Genomic DNA, 22,300 nt, shown 5'->3' with positions numbered 1-22,300 from the left:
ATAGCAGTCTTTTAAGTCCCGTGTTATTTAAAACAGAGAGAGAGAAAGAGAGGGAGGAGGAAGAGGAGAAGGCAAAGGAAGGAAGGGAAATCCATTCCTTTAAAATATGTTCCCTAACTCTTTTCAAAAGACCATGATTATATTCCATGGGTTATAATCCAGAAGGCAGTTTGTTCTACAAATCATAAGGCCTGACAAAAAGGACAGAAGGAAAAGTCACCAAAGCACACTCTCTCTGAATTCTATTAGGCATTCCACATGGTATGGAGCACAGAGACAGGGGAGACTTACAGAATGTGCTCAACTCTTTGTAAACATAGGGTATGAGAGATTCCAGTTCAAAGGAAGATCACTAGTTTAAGAAATGGGAGAAAAGTTCGGAGACCTCTCTCAGGCCAGTCATACTGGTTCCTGCAGGAGTGGAGAGATTACTGCAAAGTAGTTAGCTCCATAAACATATCGGCAAAGCTTAACATTATACAGAAGAGAAAAATACTGCACAGCATTCACAAAATATCCTCCATATTTTTATACTTGTTTCCTTGCTTTCCCTTCTTTTTTTTAGACAGGAAGAGATTCTCCAGCTCACCTGTTTCAAACCCCACACTTGGCACTAAGTCCATGGTTCCATGAAAGGCTCCGGCCCACGCTGAGGTAGCAGTGGTGACTGTAGTCGGGTCTGTCTTTGTGATGTCACACTGGGGAGCAGGAATCCTGGCTGCACGCACTGATGGCATCAGCAGGGGCCCATAGGACGGATCCAGGGCAGAGCCAGCAGAAGGGTGGTGGTGGTGGTGGTGGTGGTGGCGGTGGTGCATGTGGGCGTGGGGGTGGTGGTGCCGCATGTACACATCATGCATGTGGCTGTAGGATGGGCTCACCTGAGATGCCAAAGGATAGTGCCAGGACTCGGATGCGGGCGGGGGAGGGGCTGGGCCAGTCTGATGCAGGCCGTGTCCTGGCCAGGGGCTGGGGTCGGCCGCAGTAAAGGTGCCAGGGGGTGCAGTGACCTGGAAGTCAGGATGAACACCCCCCAAGCAGGGTGCAGGTGGGGGCTGGTAAGAGCTGGTCCAAAAGGAAGTCGGGAAACTATTCCGCTGGCTTGAGAGAGCTGAGCTGTCTGAGAAGACAGAAAAATTATTTACATAAGATTCAGTTCTAGGATAGACTTGCCTCTACTTGTCCAACATTTTACAGGCAGGCTAATTACCATGCACTCTTTTCTCCGCACACAGAGGTAAATTGATACCAGGTAAGCCTCTGAGCTCCCATACCAAGTCAGTGCACACGGTTCAAGGTGCTGAATGAGTGCCCCCCACCCCTTGTTTGCTTAGCTTATGCAGTCACAGCCTATGCTGAAGTTTGCAAGTGTGAGATTCGAAAGCTTCATTTCCCACTGGGCAGATCGCTGCCACCAGGTCTGAGCAGAGGTTGCAGGTACATGTGTCGCAGGTAAAGAAAGCTTATGCCACAGGTGTGATTCAGGTGGTTGGAAATGATGATGTTTACCAAACTTCTTACAAATGCAAATATAATTTTCACTCGAACTGAACATTTTAAGGCTGAAAGTAATAAATGGAAGATCACACTTAATTATGCTCACCAACACTCATCTTCCTTCAAGAAGATAACAGTTGCTAATATTTAATGACAGTGACCAAAAGCCCAATCCTAGTCCAGGGCTTTTCATGGATGATCTTATTGGAGCCTCACTCCAACCCTATGAGTTACTGTTATTATCCCCATTTTAGAGATATGGAAATTGAGGCAGGGAAGAAGCCTAAGACTTCACAGCTAGCAAGTAGGAGACTGGGCTTTGAAGACAGGTAGCCTGCCCCAGTGGCTGGCACTCTTCATAACTGTGCCACAAGAGGGCACAATTGCAACCATAACAAACATCTAGAATTTGGTCATCATTCTGTGGAAATCATGATTGGAGGAGATTCAAGCGGGGACAATAGATTTGAGGAAGGGTTTGGGGGCGGGGTGGGGGGGAATATAAAAAAATAGCACTTAGAGATAAATAAAGAGGGAAAACCCTCCCCAACTGTTGCCTTCAGTTAAATTTTTCCAATCAATCATCCTAACTTATTTATAGATGACCTACTATGTACCAAATAGAGAGAGGTCAGGGATGAGCAAAGAGACATCATTCTTAATCACAATCGAGCAGGGGACATATAAATAAATAAACACATGCAATGTGTGACCTGGTAGGGCTCTCATAAGGGGAAGCACAGAGAGAGGGCACAGAAGCAGCCTAAGAAAAGATCAATTGGAAAGGTGGGGAGGGCTAGCTTTGTGAAAAGGTAGGGAAGAGTGGTTTAGGCAAAAAAAAGGTCTAAAATTGCACAGAAAAGGCGGCCAAAAATTGCACAGACCCGAACACACACACACCCACACACACACACACACACACACAAAATAGCATATGGGGAACAAGAATTCTGTGGGTAGAAGGTGGCAAAAAAATTAGACTAAAAAGTCAGACTGGGTCCAAGAAAGACCCAGATGGGTATGGCCTTGCAAGCTACGTAATGAATGTGGGTGCTGTCCTGAGAAGGTGCCAGTGAGCTTTGGAGGGTTTTAATCTAGGGAATGATACAGTCAGATCTGTGACTGTAAACATCCCTACCTCCAGCCATAGCCTGCTCTGTACTGTGTGGTGTAAAAGAGCAAACACCAGACAGGGAGTCTAGAGAGCTCAGCCAGAGAGCTAGCACCTAGCAATTACCTTATCTGATTTTATGACCTCACATGGATCTGTTGATCTCTCTGTGGCTCACTTTCTTCCATATGAGGTATTTGAATGAAAATGCCAAATATCTTCTGGCTCTATACTTCTATCATTCTGTGAAGTGGCCTACGATGTCTATCTATAGATGAAGATAAGGTTGCCTAGCACATTAGTCATGCATGTGTAATACTATTTTCATACAGGGTTCTAGAGAAAAGAGCCTGGCTAGATCTTTTCATTGAATGAAGAATATCCTGAGAAGTACTCTGAAATAAAAGTATTCACAACTCTGACATAGCCATGTTCTCACTTCATAAATGTCCAGGACATAATTTCCTTACCTCAGAGGAAAGCTTCTGTAACTTGAACCAACCATAGTATATGTAACTTGAACATAATTAGGGTATCAACATGGTGTTCCAATGTTTCCTTTCCCTAACTCCCCTAAGGACAGTGCCACTAGCATTGCAAACGTCGCTTCTCTGTCCATCAGCCCTTCAGCAGGGCTATCATCATTCACCCCATCCATTCTATGGACAGACAGTCATTCGGTATCTCGCATTCAAGTCTGTCCCCACAGAATCTCCAAGGATCTCAAAGCCCTTGGGGAAATAAAACAAATAATCATATTCTCCTAACGGGAAAGGACGGAAGCACACATTGTTCTTCGAGTCTTCAAACAGTCCAGGCGAACTTTTAATTGAATGACTTTGTTTTGTCACTATCACATCTATCAGAAAATAGCACTTAAAGTCAAACCTGCTGGCATCGGGGCAAATATATTTTATTTCAGAACTGTCTTCCTTTGACATATGAAGAGTGGGTGCTAATGACCAACAAAGAAAGTTGTGTAAGCTGTGAGAAGAAAATTCAATTTGCCTTAAATGATGGCCATTTGTAGAATATTCTGTCAACACCCACAGTGCTAGCTGTCAATGTTTAAAATTAAAACCCATACAAAAAGTGTATAGAGGCTCCTTATATTATACAGTGCAGCTTTGCCACCTCAGGGTGCCACTTTTCTGCCACTTTGCTGTCATAGACTCAATCTTTGGTAGCAAACCCTTCATTCTGCTCATAACTTTCATCTCCTGGTGGGGCCACAAACCCATTATGAAAATTGTTAAATCCAACCCAGAGGTGTGTGTCAGAGAAACTGAGTTCCCTAATGAAAATCCCCTGTTAAAATATCAAAACTATGTCATTTTCCTGCGTGCTTTTCTTTTATTTCCTTTCATTTATATACATTTGGACCCAATTTTATAGATGTTTAAGCATTTTGCATATGCATGCACAAATGTGGACAATGAACAAATTCCTTACCCAAAATACTACCCTATTTATGAATTATTGTATTATAATTAGTGAGCACATTATCAATGAAAGTGGAAACTTATTTTTAAAAACGTGCTCTAAACATGCTGAACAAAGCTTTAAAATACCTCAGGGAAAAATAAAATTAGAAGCAACTTAATATTTTCCTAGTCCTGCTATGTCTCCTGAGATTAATATAAAGTTTGCAGAGATCTATGCAACCTTTTTCAAAGACAATGTTGCATTTTACAAGTAAATGAAACAATATTGAAGAGAAAATATGTTTATGGACAAGTCTACACTTCAAAACCACTATTTGCTATCTTGTTAAAAAATAATCTTAATACAAAGAAACAGATGATATGCTTTGTTTCATGCCTGGGAATCAATGTGCTTATTTCATATGTATGTAAATTTTTTTCATTACATGACTCTTTGCCTAAGAGTACTTAATCACAGCCACATTTGTTTGATGAAAAAACATATGAAAAACTTGTGCACAAACTATTCCCATGCCATATTACTTTTCAGGTTAGTAGAGGCAATTCACAATTGTCAAATGTTAACACTCCATGGTGATGTTGGGCTTAATGTTACTCAGTATTTGGATGATGTTAACACTGACATTCTGGCACATAAAAAAATCTGAATATACTTTGGTTCAATTTGCATTTGGAATTTAAAAATATCACACACACACACACACACACACACACACACACACCCCTTATTTCTAAATGATAAAAATGACAAAATTGATATGCTGTCTGATACAACCCACCCAAGGCATACCCAGTAATCTCACTGTGTGAATTATACAGAAATATATCTTAAGGACACAGAAGAGTTAGCATGGAACATGAAGTTGTTCTTTCAATTTCATAATAGCCGGGATATCTTTTGTATTAACTGTAAATATTTCTGAAAAAAAAAAAATCTAAGGGCAAACAACTTAAGCCTGAGAAAATTCAACATTCAATTTCAACCTTTAACATTTTACTACTTAATTTAAAAAAAATAAAAACTATATTAAAAGGAAAATGGGACAGTAAAATGTTGTAAAACCTCTATCTTAAGTCATCTTAAAAGTCTCCAGAAAACACATTCTTAGAGTAGTGATTCAAAACATTAATGTTAAAAGGTAACATTTACCTTTTTATTAACTTCAGTGAAAAAAAAATGCCACTCAATTCTTAACCCAAAGTGTCCTTGCTGTAATTTAATTCCCATCCTCTTATTCTGCTTCCCATGAAAACAAAGTGTTGGGTCAGAGGTGAAAGGCTACATTTTCCAATGTTTTCTGTCACTCAAGAATTAGTCATTTCCATCATGTCCAAAGATTGTCCTCTACTTTGCTCTAGAGTCGCTCAAAATGGACATTGTGACTCTACAATGAGTTTCAAGGAGGCAGGATGATGAAGTCAGACCACTCTTTCCTTCCAGGTGTTTGTCCGAAACTTGCTATCAGCAATAACCTCCAGTGCCTCCTGGAGGTGGAGCCCAGCTGTCTTTTCTAGTCTCACCCAGCTTAAGAGACCCACCCTCTTTCCCATACTCCTCTTTTGTTATTTTAGGCTAGTACTCATTCTGAGAGGTCTTTCCTATGGGAATGAGTTGCTCTAAGCAGACACTATGTAAATCAATTAGCAATAAGTATTTACTTTGCAACAACAACAACAACAACAACAACAAAATATCAAGTTCTCACCATTTAGCATGTTTTTTAAGTTAATGACATATTTTGCTAAGCGTCAACTACTACTCGGCTTTCCTACATAGACACACACACACACACTTTCTGTAATAACACTTGGGCACTGAGATCAATACACAGACATATTTGAAGCCAGTGTTTCTATTTAGATGGGGATAACAGGGCCATTAGATTCATTAGGTTTTCTCAACTGAGAAGCCCTATTAGTAAGAATGTATACTGGGATAAGAGGTCATCGATGTGATGTTGTGTCAAATAGAGTACAAATATTTCCTATCAATTGTTCGCCTAAAAGCTGCAAAACACCTAAAGAGGACTTTCCTAACTCCATCAAGACACACACTCAAAGTATGGCCATTATTCCATTATTAGCTGACACTCTATCCTTGTCTAAAGATTTACTGTGGAAATATATTCTGCAACCAAACATAACTCAGTTTTAAATTCCTTCGTAGCACTATACCACTTGTGTAGCACTGTAAAAACTTCATGCCATAAATTAGACCCGTTAATTTAGTACAGTTGGCTAGTGCTCCTGCATAAACTATCACTGCTATGGCCATCAACATTGTCAATAGTGTTGAGTAGCTACTTTGTCCAAGACATTGTGTTTTTGCCAGAAATTCAAAGAATATTTCTGGGTAAAAACCCAAGGTTGGTTTTCTATATGCCAAATGAGTGGAAACTTACTTAAGGAAGAGAGAAAAGGCATCACTGTTTAGCACCTTGCATAAAGCCGTGTGTCACAAATCATTCATATGCATTATCATAGAATCCTTACAATAACCCAAGGAAACATATATCAATAAACACATACTGTAATTTAAATTGAGTTCAGAGCAATGTTAACTAACTAATCCAAGATCATGTTGCCATCAGACATTGTAAGGCCCACACTAGAACCCCAAAACAAGGAGAATCCAATGACCGCATTATCCAAACCTGTGTTACTTTGGCAATTAACACAAAATTACTGGTAACTCTCTTCACTAAACATGGGAATCTCAATTTATTACATCTCTCTTAAAGATATTATTTTCGAAATCTTTATTTATATTTTTGTGGATCTCCTTTAAATCACATCCAAGTTATTTCCGTTTATTAAAAATCGACTAATTCACAACTAAACAACTATGGAAAAGTTGTACCACAAATGGAAAGTAAAAAATACACTTGAAATCACAGAAGCTTGCAGAGACAAGATTTTAGCAATCATTTCATTCATCTCCCTTATTTTACACGCAAGGAAACTATAACCAAAAATTTCATACTCAATGCTAATAAATTCTACATTGACAACTTTTTTATTTTCTAATCTGGGATAAATGGTATGAACTTGATTCATCTAATTCAGTCATAATCATTCAATTCATATTTATTCTTTATTTTCCAGGTAGAAATGCATTATGTTGAGGGAAAATGAGGTGAGAAAACTAGATACGATATACCTAGTCTTAGTGGGAGAGGAAGAGATGGAAATTAAAGTATCGGCTGCATTTGCCTGCACTACCCTGATACACTAAACTGACACACAAAGCCCTAAAAATTCTAGTCTCTGCCTGTCACTCTGCTTCTCATTCCACTCATGGCAGCACTATTGCTTCTCATCGGACACTCTAAGCTCAGTCCTTCCATAGGGCTTTTGTACCGGCTGTTCCCGCTGCCTCAAATAACTTCCCCATAGATATTCACATGATGAAGACCACTCTTATCACATGTAACGGTCTCAGAGACAGCATCTATTGTCACCCTAAGTAAATCCACACCTAGCATTTCATTCTATACTTCGTACCTTTCTCTTTCACTAAAAAGCTCCATGAACACAGAGGCTTAGGCTCTCCTGTTCACTGATATATTTCCACTACATAGCAGTACCTTTAACATTTGCTGTGTATGTCAAGGAATGAAACAGGAGGCAGGTTTGAAGACCAAATATAAAATAATCCCAAGAAAATTGTAATAATAGTTGCTGAAACATTACCATTCTCTATCCTTTCTATATGGAAATTTGAAATCAGTCCAAAGATTTCTATTTAGTCACATGGATAATGGGAAAACACTGGATTATTATAGTTTTTGCATATATACTATACCTCACTTAAAACTATCCTGATATTAATACTTACTAATCACTCACATCTAACTATAATTTGGGACTCTTGTTTCTATATTCCAGATTAAATTATTCCTAGGCTGTGTATACCACTACGTTTAAAAAAAAAAGAAAAAAAAAGAAAAAAAAGTAGGCATTGTACTTAATACTCTCCAATGACAGATTATCCTGACATGATTTATTATTGAGATACAGACTATTTATGAAAGTCAGCCAATTTACTGAAGTTTTCCTGTTTTTACCTTCCACACATATTAAAAGTATTTACCACATGCTACCAAACAGGATATTGGTTGATTCCACAAACATCTTAGGCCTCCAAGAAGGACTCAGTTCTCAATTTTGTGGGAAATCTGTAACATTTACTAATCAAATAAAGCAATTATGCTTCCCGAATCATTTCTATCGCGGTCTACCATTTATTGAATGTGCATTCCACCTTCCTCTCTACAGTTACTACGATCTTAGTGTTCTTCATATGTACTAAAAGGAAGAAAGGAGGAAGGAAGGAAGGCAAGCCAGCAAATAGGTCAGGCCTGGCAATTTCATCCAGCCACGACCTCCCCTACAGTGGAGCAGAACCATTCCTCTGATGCTGACAGGAAATGACCATGTAGCACCTGCCCTCCTCCCTGCCCTCTACCACAGGTGGCCAGCCTTTCCTCACCATAGGATCACTTGGGGCACTTGTTAAGATGTGATTCCCAGAGTCTCCCTCTGAAGACTCTGATTTAATAGGTCTGAGTTAGGGGCCTGCAATCTTTGTTTTTAACAGCACTAGATTAAGGATTTTCAAACTTGAGCCTGTATTAGAATCACCAGGAGGGCTGGCTAAAACACAGTTTGTTCTGATTCAGTAGGTCTGAGATTCTCGGGTGCAGCCTGAAAATCCTGCATTTCTAACAAGCTCCCATGTGATGCTCATGTTCCTGGTACAGGAAACCACACTTTGAGAATGATTTTACTAGAGGCTTCTTATAAGCAGATGAGTTCAAAAGAAACATCCATAACGCATTTCTCTACAACTAGCATTAAATGATGTGTAATTTTCCCCTAATCTTGTCATTGCCCAATTAGATGTCATCCAATGATCTTCCGTGAGCCAGTAATCAGTTCAAACACACCTCTGTGACCTCTACAGAGAAGGAAATAGAGAAGAGGATGCCCCATGTACTGCTTTACCTTGACCAAGGCAAGAACAACAGCCTAAGCCATGTAGACACAGTCAATAATGTCTGGACTGTAAACTGAAAGAGTTCATACCACAACAAAGCAGGACAGAGAAAACTATCAAGAAAACACTGAAGGCTTTTAAAGTTTGTACTCCTGGGTCAGACTCAGATTTCTGCTATGTCACCACGTAGCACCTAGTGGAATGAGCAAGAGCTAATTTCTAAAAGCTGATCCAGGCACGCCTATTATTTAGAGATCCAAATTGGGCCACTGGGGCTTAAGGAATGGTGCTTCACAGCTCCGTCCTGCCACTATAAACTCAGGCTGGTTGCATCACTACTTTCCATGAGGAATTTAAGGGGTGTGACTGCATCCTTTCCGACCCTGCATTCCACATGTGACAAAACTGATCCAGCTGTTTGTCTGAAAGAAATTCCTTGCTGTCCTTAAAAATTAAAAAGCAAGTGGATATCCGTCCTCCAGGGGCAAGTCTCCAGCTGGAACCTGGTACAGGCAGTTGCGAAACAGAGACAGTGCCCTGGAGAGCATCTGCTTTTGAATTCTTACCTCGCCATAGTGGGGTTAGCCCCATCTTGCTTTTTGAAATGGCAGATTCTGGATGGAGGGTGCTGGCTTGGCCCAAAGCTCTTGAGAAGTGTTCATCCACTACTGACCCAATGTCTCCCTGGAAATAAGTGAAAAGGACACAGCGAGAGTTAAGGTACTCCATCTCGGCAGGCTGGTCTTTCTCCTCCTCCTCCTCCTCCTCCTCCTCATCCTCCTCCTCCTCTTGTTTGCTGGGAAGGGTGACTTCCAGAGAGTCCTGCATCTTGCTGTATACCGCTAACTTCTTCTGGGATGGAATAAACAAAACACGGTATCAAAGACAGTTTGTAAAAAAGCATTAACTACTTAACTTTTCACTTAAAAAAATCTAAATATTAACACATGTTTGCAAACTGATTCTTCGTCTCTTTTCCTCCATTCTTTCCCCTCCCCAAACCAGTCTTCTCCTTCCCACCCTGAAAGAAAGGTCACTTATTATCAGACAGTACATTTTCACAGTGTAAAAGACAGGTTTGGTTTTTTGGTTTTGTTTTATGTTTTTGTTTTTTGGTTTTGGTTTTGTTTTTTGGTAATCTAAATATATCAAAAGGAGAATGACTTTTAAAAAGTGACAGATTCCTTCCAGTTTCTGATCCTTTTTTTTTTTTTTATTTTAAAGTTTTAAATGTACATCAACATTATAGTTTGGGACAGAGAGGAATGGGGGCTAAGAGGGGGTGCCTGTGGGAGGAGTGGAGAAGAAAAGAACTTTCCATAAATGAAATAAACTAAAATAAAAACAGGAATGTAGCATCTTATGAAAGGATTTGGCAGATGTGCCAAACTCATTTCTCAAAAATCAAACTAAAATGACAACATAAGTCTGTGTGAAGATCCATTTTTCATGGAACATATTTTGCAGATGTCCCACTTGCCACCATTATCATGGAGGGGGGAAAAAAGATAATATTATGGCTTACTGAAAATAATACAATATGCTACCAATGACTGGGGTGGCTTTCAAATAAAAATGAGAAATTTTTGATGATTTTAAAGTATTTTTAAAACATATGATCATAGCTATAATAATAGTTAATACATACTATGCCAGGCACTCTTATAAAACTTTGAATTTATTACATCACTTAATTTTTATAATTCTGTATCATGGTTACTACCGCTATCCATATTTTAAAGATGAAGGAACAAAGGCACAGAGAATTGAGGTAACTTGCTGAAGGTCACAGAGCATGAGAATGGTAGAGCCTGAATGCACAATAAACACATGCAGGTATATTTATGCGTGTTGTAGAAAGGCAGGGGAGGCGTATTTGGTGTGGGGGGGAAAAAATCACCAACATGATATGTTATTGTTTTCCGGTTAGTAAGTTTTGTATTTGTTAGTCCTGCTTTTCAATATTTCCAAATGTTTTCCACTGAGCACATATTATTTTTATAAGCAGCAACTTCATTGTGAATCATATATAAGAAAACACTGCTAAAGATTATAAAATTTATTACCCTAATCATTGTATATCTCTAAAATCTGATTCTTTGTTATACCATTTTTATTTCAGAAAAAAATATATATGCTGGACAATAAATGTGAGTAGAAAAGAAAAATCATTCTAGAATACTCAGTAAGCACACAGTTTTAAAAATGTTATCAAAACACATAACCTAGACTCATGTTTCTAATGTAATTACTAGCTTCAAAAACCTATAGCCCCAAATTATAAATGCATCATTCAATAAATTGAACCCTTTCCCCGAGCAATGAATATGCTGTTCTTGTGTGAAGTGGGCCCTGAAATGTATATTATGAGCTGTTGGTTATTATTTAGGAGCTGTTATTTATAAATATATGTATTACTTTTTATTTAAAATCTGTGTCAATAGGGTTATCGCTGGTTGATGAGTAAATAATTCATTCCTGTGAGTGAATATGCCTTGCTGATGAATAGGCGATTGTAATGACTGTGTGGTGATATTTCTTCCAATCTGTTTTGCACAGGTTTGAACATGTTTAAACTTAACTTCAATAGTAAAAACACCACAGTAACAAAGGTTATGTATAAAATAAGGGGATTGAACTAAATGGCCTTGAAAGTTACTCCTGACTTTAAATTCCATTATAAAATAAACAAATATTACAATTTATTAGTCAAATCACAGTGCTATGTCTCTGTGTGCATGTGTATTTATCTGAAGTTATACCATTAAAGCATACACACACCCTCTCTGCTGAGTACTCCGGCATATTAAGAAGCACTGTTTTTATAAAGGAAAGGAGTTTAAAACTCATCTAGAGAGTGACTTCACTGTCCACTGGTGTTCATTATTATCTATGGAACTGGTTTTTTATTCCTGCCAATGTCCAGTTCAGCATCAGTGTGTGAGAGTAAGATTTTTCATCTAATTGTTTCATTTGTTTAAATTTACATTTATTCTTTAAGTGAAAGAGCCCTGGGCTGGGCTAATGATCCAAAGAAAGGCAGTGTTTTATTCTATCCCAAGGAGCAAATATTTCTTAGAAGAAATAAAATTAATTAGAGCCTTATATATATGTAAAAGATTGTCAAGTGCAAATCCTGATAGAAAGGTAGCATATTATTATAACCAATAATAGCAATAATAAAATGTCTTAATTTATTAATTGATGGCAGTGGAATTTAATCTATAGATATTTAGTTTAAGACTATCCAATTTTCTAAATGTTACATAATTTCATGTTATTCTTTTTTGACCAATTGTTGAATGGTTGTATACAAATGAATTAACTTGAAATTTACATAAGAAAAATTTAATATGGAATGGGGAAAATGTGAACAAAATCTGCCACTGGATCAAAATACCTTTCATTAGCTTATTTTCTAAAAATCATTTCTCTGTTTATGGATGCATATATCCCCTATCATTAATATTTCATACACATGTAACATGTCTGTATTTACACATGTGCATTTATATAAATACACACTTATATATTATTCCTCTTAACAGGCAAACACCTGTGATTTTATAAAAATATATGTAGAGTCTCTACTTAAATATAATTTTTTGGAATGAATTTAAAATACACTTTTTGTTTTTCTCTCCCAGCTCTTTAAGACAGGTTTTCTATGAAGTAGAAATAAATTTAAGTAAATAAATTAAAAAAAAACACATCAAAAACATAAAATGGAAAGGGGGCCTATGATCCAGTTCCCAATAGGCAGGACATAAATCACATCTATCATTCTCGCTTTTCAGATAAAGTTGAGTCAACTTTCACAAATATAGTGAACCAACTTAAATATTTACATTTACCACACAAACACTCTCTCTCTCTCTCTCTCTCTCTCTCTCTCTCTCTCTTTTAGCTTCACCATCAATACCACTAGATATTAAAGAATTCTAAAGTATCCAAATGACCTGAAAACTTCCTAAAATGCTAACACTGTATTTGCATACTTTTTAAATATTTATTGAGGAATGGTATAAACAGGAAAGGCTACATATCACAAATGTATAGTTCATAAACTTCATAAACTGAGCATACCAATGAAACTAACTAGAGATCAAGGACTAGAACATCATCAGGACCCAGGAGGCACTTACTTCCTTCAAGCCACTACCTCCTCAACAGCAACCACTATCCAGACTCCATCAATGTAGATTAGCCATAACTGTCTTTTGTACTTTATATAAATGAAATCATACAGCACGTACCCTTTTGTGTCTGGCCTCTTTCACCCCACATCATGTTCATGAGATTCATGCATATTGTTGCATGCAGTTTTAAACGTTCAGCCCTAGCAGATAGGGCTGATTTTAACCAATTTGCACATCCAATGCCAGTTTATGAGAGTTCCTGTTGTTCCATATCCCTGTCAACACTTGGTACTGTATATCTTTTTTTTTCCAGTTTTGCTCTCCTGATAGATATCCCGATTTTCTTAAACTTTTTTTTCATTGAGGTGAAATTCACATATAAATTAACCTCTTAAATTTTTTTTAACGTTTATTTTTGAGAGACAGAGACAGAGCACGAGCGGGGGAGAGGCAGAGAGAGAGAGAGGGAGGCACAGAATCTGAAGCAGGCTCCAGGCTCTCAGCTATCAGCACAGAGCCCGATGCAAGGCTTGAACTCACAAACTGTGAGATCATGACCTGAGCTGAAGTCAGATGCTTAACTGACTGAACCACCCAGGCGCCCCTAAAATTAACCTTTTAAAAGTGAATGATTCTGGGGCATTTAGTACATTGAGAATTTTGTGCAGTCACCATCTCTATCTAGTCCAAAACATTTCATCACCCCAAAAGGAAATTCTGTACCTGTTAAGTATTAACTCCACATTCTTTGACTCCTCTCCATCAGTCCATGATAGCCACCAATGTGCATTCTGTCTCTATGAGTTTATCTATTCTGGATATTTCATATAAATGAAATCATTCATATGTGACTTGTTTGCTTCTAGCTTTTTTCTCTTAGCATAATGTTTTTAAGGTTCATTCACATTGTACCAGTACTTCATTCTTTTTATAGCCAAATAATATTTCATTATATGTATATACCACGATCTGTTTATCCTTGTATCCACGGATGGACATTTGAGTCATATCCACCTTCTGGCTATTGCAGATAGTGCTGTTACGAATATGTGTGTACATGTATTCGGTTGCATTCCTCTTTTCAGTTCTTTTAGATAGGTATATATGATAGCTGGGTCATATGATAACATGATGCTTAACTTATTAGGGAACTGCCAAACTATTTCCACAGCAGCTGAACCATTTTAGATTCCCACCAGCAATGTACTATGGGTCCAATTTGTCTACATCTTTGGCAGAAAAATAACACTTGTTATTTTCTGGATTCTTAAAAGAATCATTACAGTTATAACCATCCTAGTGGGTATGAAGTGGTACCTCATTGTGGTTTTGATTTACATTTCCCTAATGACTAATGATGTTGAGCAATTTGCATACATTTAAAAAATATGAAGTGTGAACACAAAGAAAACAGGGACAGAATTTAAACAGCAATTGACTCATATGCTGACAATCACACCATCTTAATATTCTTCTCTACAGGCTCTTAAGCCTTAACTACTTTCTGGTATCTGTGCTTTGGTGACTGTAAATCAATTCTTTGCCTATTTTTAACTAAGTAAATTATTCATGTACACTTTTGCCATATTCTGTATTTGCTTGGTGTTTGCTCCTTGGAACGAAACTTGCCTGGTGTCACATTCTTTCTTGAGAATAATATATAACATTCAAAACGGTAAGAATAAATCTCAAGTCATCAGAACCTAGATTTCCTGAATGGAGGTCTAAAGGCAATCTAGTTGATATTTTTCTCAAGAGGCACAATCACTTCCTAAAAATATTCAAATCTCAGAAATGTTGAGGCTTTTCTTCGGAGACCGAAGAATCAGAATCCTTAACTAAATAAAGACGTCATCAAAAGGGACTTCAACACCTACAAGCTGGTTTACTTAGAGCACATTAACTGGCTCATCTCCATTTCAGAGTCATGCCGAATTTCCCCCAGGCGAAATGACCCTCAGGTTACGTGCAACAACGGCTAAGTGAGCAGCCACGAAGTTAAAACTAACTCACAAAAAGAGGTTAAAGCCACAGTATGAAGGAGTAGGCCCAGGCAGTGTAAGCCATACCCAACCACTTTACAGCCTGCCATAAGGCACAGCAGGAACAAACTCTCACAGGAATGTGCAGGGGAAAGGATTTGTCTGACAAGAGAGACTTCCATGTCAGGAGCCAAATACCACTAACTCCCCAAGGCTTAAGCTTACAAAATGCCAAATGATTACTGTGCATATGTGGAAACTTCTTTTCCTAAAAAAACAAAAGTATTTTAATGAATCATTGGATATTTGGAAACAGCTTTTATTTTTTTTTCATTCTTTTTTCTTTTTCTTTTCTTTTTTCAATTTCTACTGGCTCTCTTCTCCAAAGGCAATGCTTCTTTTATGTTCAAAAACAAGGTTTGAGCCTATAAGAAAGGACCACGAGCCTGGAGTGAATGTTTCAAAATGTTTGCATGTCTGAAAGGGTAAAGTGCCATAAAAGCAGGTAATTGCTCCTTGATCATATTTTTTTCTGAATTCACTTGGCAACAGATTTTTAAAAATATCTCAGAGAGATTTGAAATTTTGGTCCTTAGCCTGTTTGGAAAAGGAGGAGGAATCAGGTTAAGGGAGAGTGGGTTAGGATAAAGAAGCTATGCCACAGACCTTTTATATATATTATTTCGCGCACCTCTCTCAAACATTCACATACAAATATTGTCCAAATAATTATTTCCAATTTACATATGCAGAAACTGATTTGCTTGGCTAGGATCATCTAACTAGTAAATGGCGGAGATAGGATTAGAACTCATTTCTGTCTGACTCCAAAGCATGTGCCAAGACCGTGGACTGAAGGAAAAGGGTCTCTATATACTTACTCTAATTGAATAAGTAAACAGAAGCCCCAGACCAGCAAGGCATCAAATGGCATCACATAAAGAAGGAGAGTCAAAGTTACTTGTAGTATTAAAAAAAAACAACAACTGAAATGTGGGAGCACCTGGGTGGCTCAGTCAGTTAGGCATCAGACTCTTGATTTCTGCTGAGGTCATGATCTCACAGTTTGTGAGTTCAAGCCCCATGTTGGACTCTATGCTGACGGTGCAGAGCCTGCTTCAGATTCTCTCTCTCCCTCTTTTTCTGCCCCTCCCACACACACATGCACGCATTCTCTCTCTCTCTGTCTCTCTCAAAATAAATAAATAAACCTAAAAAAATAGAAATGTAAACATCTATCAGAGTTTTGGCTACTAAAACATGCAGCACTCTTCAAAATATATGTGCATCTAGATAAAACTGAATTCTGTATCTAAAAATGTACTGTCCCCTTGGCAAATCAGATACATAATACAATTGCCTACCATTTTTCTGGAAATCCTATTTTGAAAATGTGAGCAGAGCCCATTTTGTGAAATACAGTCACAACTCAAGATTCTGTGTTTGTTTTGTCTTGTTTTTATTTTTCTTAACAGTAGGGAGGAGCAAACCAAAAATAATATTAACTTGACCAGCTATTTTTGAGCATACTTGCCTCTCAATGATTCTGGTCATTATCAAAAATCAAAACCTTCTCCTCCAAGGATGAAAATTTTCCAGTTTTGAGGATTTTCAAAAAGAAAAAAAATGTACCACATGCTTACAGAGAATTTCAAAATTTGCATTCCCAAAATACTTTAAGCAATGATCACATCTTAGAGGTATGTGTTCTCTCTCAAACTGACTACTTTGAATGAAACAAGTTTTCAGTGTGTGAATTTCTGATATGTTTTTATAAGCCTATTTATTAGACATAGGGTAGGACTTCATTTTTAAAAATGTATCTGTTATTTATCAAATTGTCAATTAACTTCTGCTTCCTCTCAGTAATTGTGCAAAGACATGGAGCCACTAGGTGAAAGTCATAGCCTATCCCTAAACTCAGGCTGCTTATAGTTAGTTGGCAGAGCATGGGAAGGGCAATGGTAAATAAAGAGAACCTCACAGTTTATCCATAAGGCTAATTGTCTAATTTCTCCAAGGAGCTAATATTTTAAAATTTTTAAATAAGAAAAGTAAGAAGGTAAGAGGCAAATTACTAATTGTTTTCTTGTGCCAATGAAGTCAAGACGGGAAGAGCACATAATAGAAAGAGAACTGGAATAGGAAGGAGGATTTGACTAAAATCAGTCCATGAATCTAGGTAAGTCACCGAGCCCTCTAGCCCTTAGCTTCCTCTTTTGAAAATGAGGAATTTTGAGACTTGATTATCTCAGAGGTCTTGTCCTATTCTGTATCCTAATAAGCAACATGCTGGAGCTCTAGACAAATTCACACTTCATTTTGTTTCTTACATTGGCCGCCTCTTCTGATTTTTCAGGACACTAGCCAAAAAAACCCTACAGACCATGGAAGACTAACTCATTTCTAGACACGGGTCATCTAGCCCAATTCCTAGGAATTAGTTTTGGTATCTCCTTTATGTAACTTCATAGTAACAAGAAAGGATGCATCCTTCCACATCCCCGCACCGCGCCGCGCACCCCCCCCCCCCCCCCATCCCGCAAGGACAAGTGTTTTGGCATACCAAAACCATACAGTTTTAAGAGGAAAGGACACCTGTTCACTTTAGGTCATTCTTCCTTTCTGTTCTTTCTTTTTCATCCCCTCTACTAAAGCATAAGACAAGTGAAAAATAGTTCAGCTACCCCAGTTCAAACCACACTTGTAAATTACTGGCATAAATCTGGTGTCCACTGAAATATCTATAAATATGGCATATATGACTCATTTTTAGCAGCAGATGTTTGGATCTAATGGTTCAAGCATTGTTGGGTCTTCCTAAATGAATAGTTAAAGCAGAAAATCAGCTGCTTAAAGAGGTGCTTTTTGAAAGATTCAGGGCAGAGTTTTGCCCAAAATTATTTCCTTCACTGTCTCTCCCAGAGCTTGAAATTCAAATGTTAGACTGCTTTTGTTTCTTGAATAAAAACATTTCTCTGGAGATAATACCTTAAGTTATTATCTATTACTGGATGAATTAGTTTGGGTTTTTTTTTTTTTTTTTTTTTTTAAGCTAGCTGGAAACAGGGCCTATGGGAATTGGATTCAAGTTCAGTGCCCAGGTTTTAGAATGACAGACAAAAAGTATGATGTACAAGTTTGCTCTCAGATTTGCCCTAAGCATCCTGAGCGTAAAATTTACAGTCTTGTTGAACATTCCCTTTGCACAGAAAGATACAAGACAGAAACATATATACTACCCAAAGGGGTCAGCTCAGCATCTTTGCTGTAATAGACCAAAGAGTGACACTGAGGATAGCAAGGTTTTACCTTGTGAACACCCTCATTTACTTTGGCATGGCACATGTCCCTGCCATCCCGAGCTTTGTGAGATGGGGGACGTTAAGTGTTAGGTGAAGCAGGACTTCCTTGCATCTATCCAAAATACCCTTTCCTTTCCAAAGAATGTCATCTCATCCTGGCATTTGGTTTCCTGGTGAACATATCTTCACCACACGCGATTTTACGGATTCCAAGCCTTCCTTTACTATCGTTATTGTAATCTCTATTCTGGTTGACTGCCAGAGACAACAGTTAAGTTTGGTTATTTTAAAGTTTAATTTTTTTTCTCTAGCTTTGAATTTTCTGGCGGAAAGTTATTGGGAGCATAAAACCATGGGGCACTTTAAGCTTCTAAGTCTCTGCAGGCAAGTTAATTTGTGTAGGGTGGAATTATAGGGACTGTTCTTTCTCAAATAAGTCCTGTATGAATTCTTATAAATCCACTTAAGTCCTTGCTTACAGTTGCAAGAAAATTGGATCCTCCACCTTAAATAAGTTGGCTGTGTATTGAAACTATTTAGGATATAATTGTATTCTTTCCTTTTAATGAATCTAAACTTATGTTGGAATAACAGTAATATATGAGGCACTTAAAGCTGACTGCTAATACCACTTCCTGAAGATTATTTTAAAATAAATAAACGTTCATTTACTAAGTGGATATTCTGCCCCATCAACAAAGGATGCAGAATGGATAGCAAAAGTCATTAGCATAATACAAATGCTTTCAAAAGGACTCTGGAATGCCTAAACTAAAAAAGTACACTACACCAAGGACTTGGAAAGAATTTCAAGTTCCAAGGCCAAAGAATCTACTGCATATTAATCTTCTTTATCAAAAAGTTGATTTGGAGCAGTAAAGACAAAAATAAGCCTATTGTGCAATGGCAAAAAAAAAAAAAAAAAAGAATGAAAAGAAGAGCCTAGGAGACGGGGATGGCGTGGTGGAAAGATGCTACTTTGGGGAGCAGGGCATCTGGTGGTCTTAATTTTGTCACTGAACGGTTTTGAATTTTTAGCTAGGCATTTCAACCCTATTAACATACATTTTCCCATTTGCAAAAGGACGGGTTGAAGTATGGTTTTTCAGGGTGTCTTCTGACAAAAAGAATCTTTGAGGGGTTTTATGACCTAAGCAAGGTAGCAAAGTCCAGAGAAATAGTTTGAAAAAAAAAAAAAAAAAAACTCCTCATAAACTTATAACTGGACTTCTGCCTCCTAAGAGCATTTAATTCTTTTAAGTGAAAGCATGCATGCAGATTCCCTCAGCTGTCACCCTTGAAGAGGACGGAGTAAATATGCTCGAACTTATATGAAGCTCAAAGTGTAATTGTTAAAAACTCCTACACACAATTAAGAAAATGGCGACGACTTTTTTCTGCTTTCATCACCTCGTCTATAAACTACACATTTCTGAAAGCTTTAAGTATCTTTCTAATGTACACATTATAAATAAACGGGGTAGGGGGCAGATTTAGACAGTAACAGACTGTCTACATTTAAGATGCGACATCCACTGGGTATGAAGGGAATCTATGATTTCATATCACTTCCCTCAATTTTTCCTGACACATATTTGGAAATTTTTTGTCTTAGTTCCTACTGTCACTGTTAGAATACAAGCACATTCCTTTCTGTACATGTTCTGCAGCGTCATCATGCCTTTGGAGTATGTGCTGAGAGACTGAGTCAAGAGTTCCCTTGAGGAGATGTTAAAGAGGTGGTGGGCATGAGGACCAGGGAGCTTAGCATCTCTCAGCAATTCCTGGCTGGATAAAGCACACTACAAGATTTACTAACAGCCATGCAATTTCTAGTAATTTATGTCAGGCACTACAAAATTTACTCTGCACACATATTTACAAATTATTTTAATTCATGTAGCCTACTGTATGCCTAAGTAACATATCATAGTGCAGCCTGATGTGAATGCAGGCAACTATGTTTTTAAGACATTAACCTATTACCCACCTACAATGCATGACATGCTTGACAAAAAAATCTGAACTTAAAATTTCAGGTGCATGTTTGTGCTTTTATGAGAAAAGCAGAGTATACATGCCTGTAGTATGATATCCTGTTACTTCAAAACTAATTTTCAGCTACATGATCATACACTAAGAGGAAAAAATATACCTACGTATGAAATCCATCATAATAAACCATTATGATATATTAATTTACAAGGACTTCTGAGCTACACAGGTTTGAGAAAAAATAAATTCAACGTTACACTATTACAATCAATTACAGAAGTAATACAAAATTTAAATGCTTTCTCTTCTAACATTTTATAAATGACCATTCAACTTTCTTTATAACTCTATCACTTTTTCGGCTTTTCTTTTTTCTGCTTAACAAATCAATTTTTCAAATGCAGTAGGAGTTGTAGCCCTTATTTTTGTCTCTAAGGCAAGATGCTATTAGGGGTCACTTCCCATGTACGGAGAAAACAATCTTCATGGATAATAATGATAAAACCTTATGGAATGCAAAAACAACGAAAATATGTATTCTCGGATGACTGCATTAGGGCCAAGTCAATATTAGTCCCACTTCACCCACGCACCACATAGTCTAAAAATGCTGTCAGCCTGATAAGAATTTCCTGATTTGCTCTTTTTTCCAATAGAAAATATAGGTCATCAAAATAAACTCCTGACAGTAAAAGAACAGTAGTTAGACTATCAAGTCTCTTCATTTCGCTAGTCAGTTATAGTCAAATAGTTTCTTTACTTAACAACAACAACAAAAAGTAACCTCAAACAACTCATTTTACTAAGAGTGACATGAAAATTTCCAAGCACACCTCTCAACTTAGTTCTTAAAGTCAACTTAGCCTAATTATCTACTTGAATGATAGCCACAGAACTCTAATGTATAGTAAAGTTGATACTTAATAATATGTGCCACTAATCAATGTGGACTACTCAGGCAAAAAAGAAAGCTCATTCTTCATTTTGTTGATGGTCTTAGCAAAAGAATGAAATTTGGGGATTGAGTTGTAGCGCTATTGCAAAAGTGAGAGTACTCGAGTTACTTCTTACCAAAAACTGTATTTTATGATGAGTAACTTAGAATTTTTCTGATGCTGAATTTTATTTTCTAGTTCAAGAGTCTCACAATCCTAAGCTCCACCACATATTCATATATTAATGAAATTATTTTCATAATTCTATAAAACAAAACCCTATTCATAACTGCTATAGCTCAAGTTATTTTTTAAGGGGAAAATACATTTTTTGTATGGTTAGTAATTTTGAGTCTGTTGCTTGTCCACATTCCAACTGACAATTGAAAGGTTCTACAGTCTCCAAGATGGAAGAAAGGAGAGGAAGAAATAGGTTGGTTTAGCTTGGACTGAGTGTTTATAAAACACATAAAACATATCCAGCATCTCTGTGCCTCGCTTGCCTAATGTGTACCTAAGTGGTTACCTATGTCTTTTCTATTTAAACCCAAAGAAAGGCAAACAGCATAGCCAAAATGTTTTCAACCCATCACCCTTGACCATAAATTACAAAATGCTTTCCCATCTCCTCTTTATATCTTGCTTTCAATGCTGAAGCTGTTGAATATTAAAAAAAAAAAAAAAAAGACAGCAAGAAAGTGGGGCTCCTTCCTCTCTTGCCCTACTTGGCCCTGTTAACCTTATATTGCTTACTAGGTAAATATTGTTTAGCACGTACCCTGTTCCAGAATCAGCTGAATTTTACAGCCCCTAAATTCTAAGCAGAAATTATGATTTCTTTCCAAAGAGTAGCACTACAAGTACAGCAAAGAAACAGACGTAAAGGGAATAC

At 37.4% G+C, this 22,300-nt stretch overlaps 1 protein-coding gene across 3 annotated transcripts in view; it reads right to left on the bottom strand.

Moving 5' to 3' along the window:
- The window catches only part of VGLL3 (vestigial like family member 3), a 42,634-nt gene that overhangs the window by 19,010 nt on the left and 1,324 nt on the right, over positions 1–22,300 (bottom strand). For 2 of the 3 annotated variants that reach the window (XM_030330448.1, XM_030330450.1), the window contains exons 2-3: positions 9,619–9,904; positions 590–1,120 (exon numbers count right to left, since the gene is read on the bottom strand). In XM_030330448.1, coding sequence (XP_030186308.1) covers positions 590–1,120; positions 9,619–9,904 — 817 coding nt within the window. The remainder of the gene's footprint in view (positions 1–589; positions 1,121–9,618; positions 9,905–22,300) is intronic. The other variant, XM_030330451.1, reaches the window with a different exon arrangement.

This window comes from Lynx canadensis, chromosome C2 (assembly GCF_007474595.2).
Source record: "Lynx canadensis isolate LIC74 chromosome C2, mLynCan4.pri.v2, whole genome shotgun sequence".
Classification (NCBI taxonomy): domain Eukaryota; kingdom Metazoa; phylum Chordata; class Mammalia; order Carnivora; family Felidae; genus Lynx; species Lynx canadensis.
Note: the sequence above shows the minus strand (reverse complement) of the source record. Positions and strands in the feature narration are given on the sequence as shown.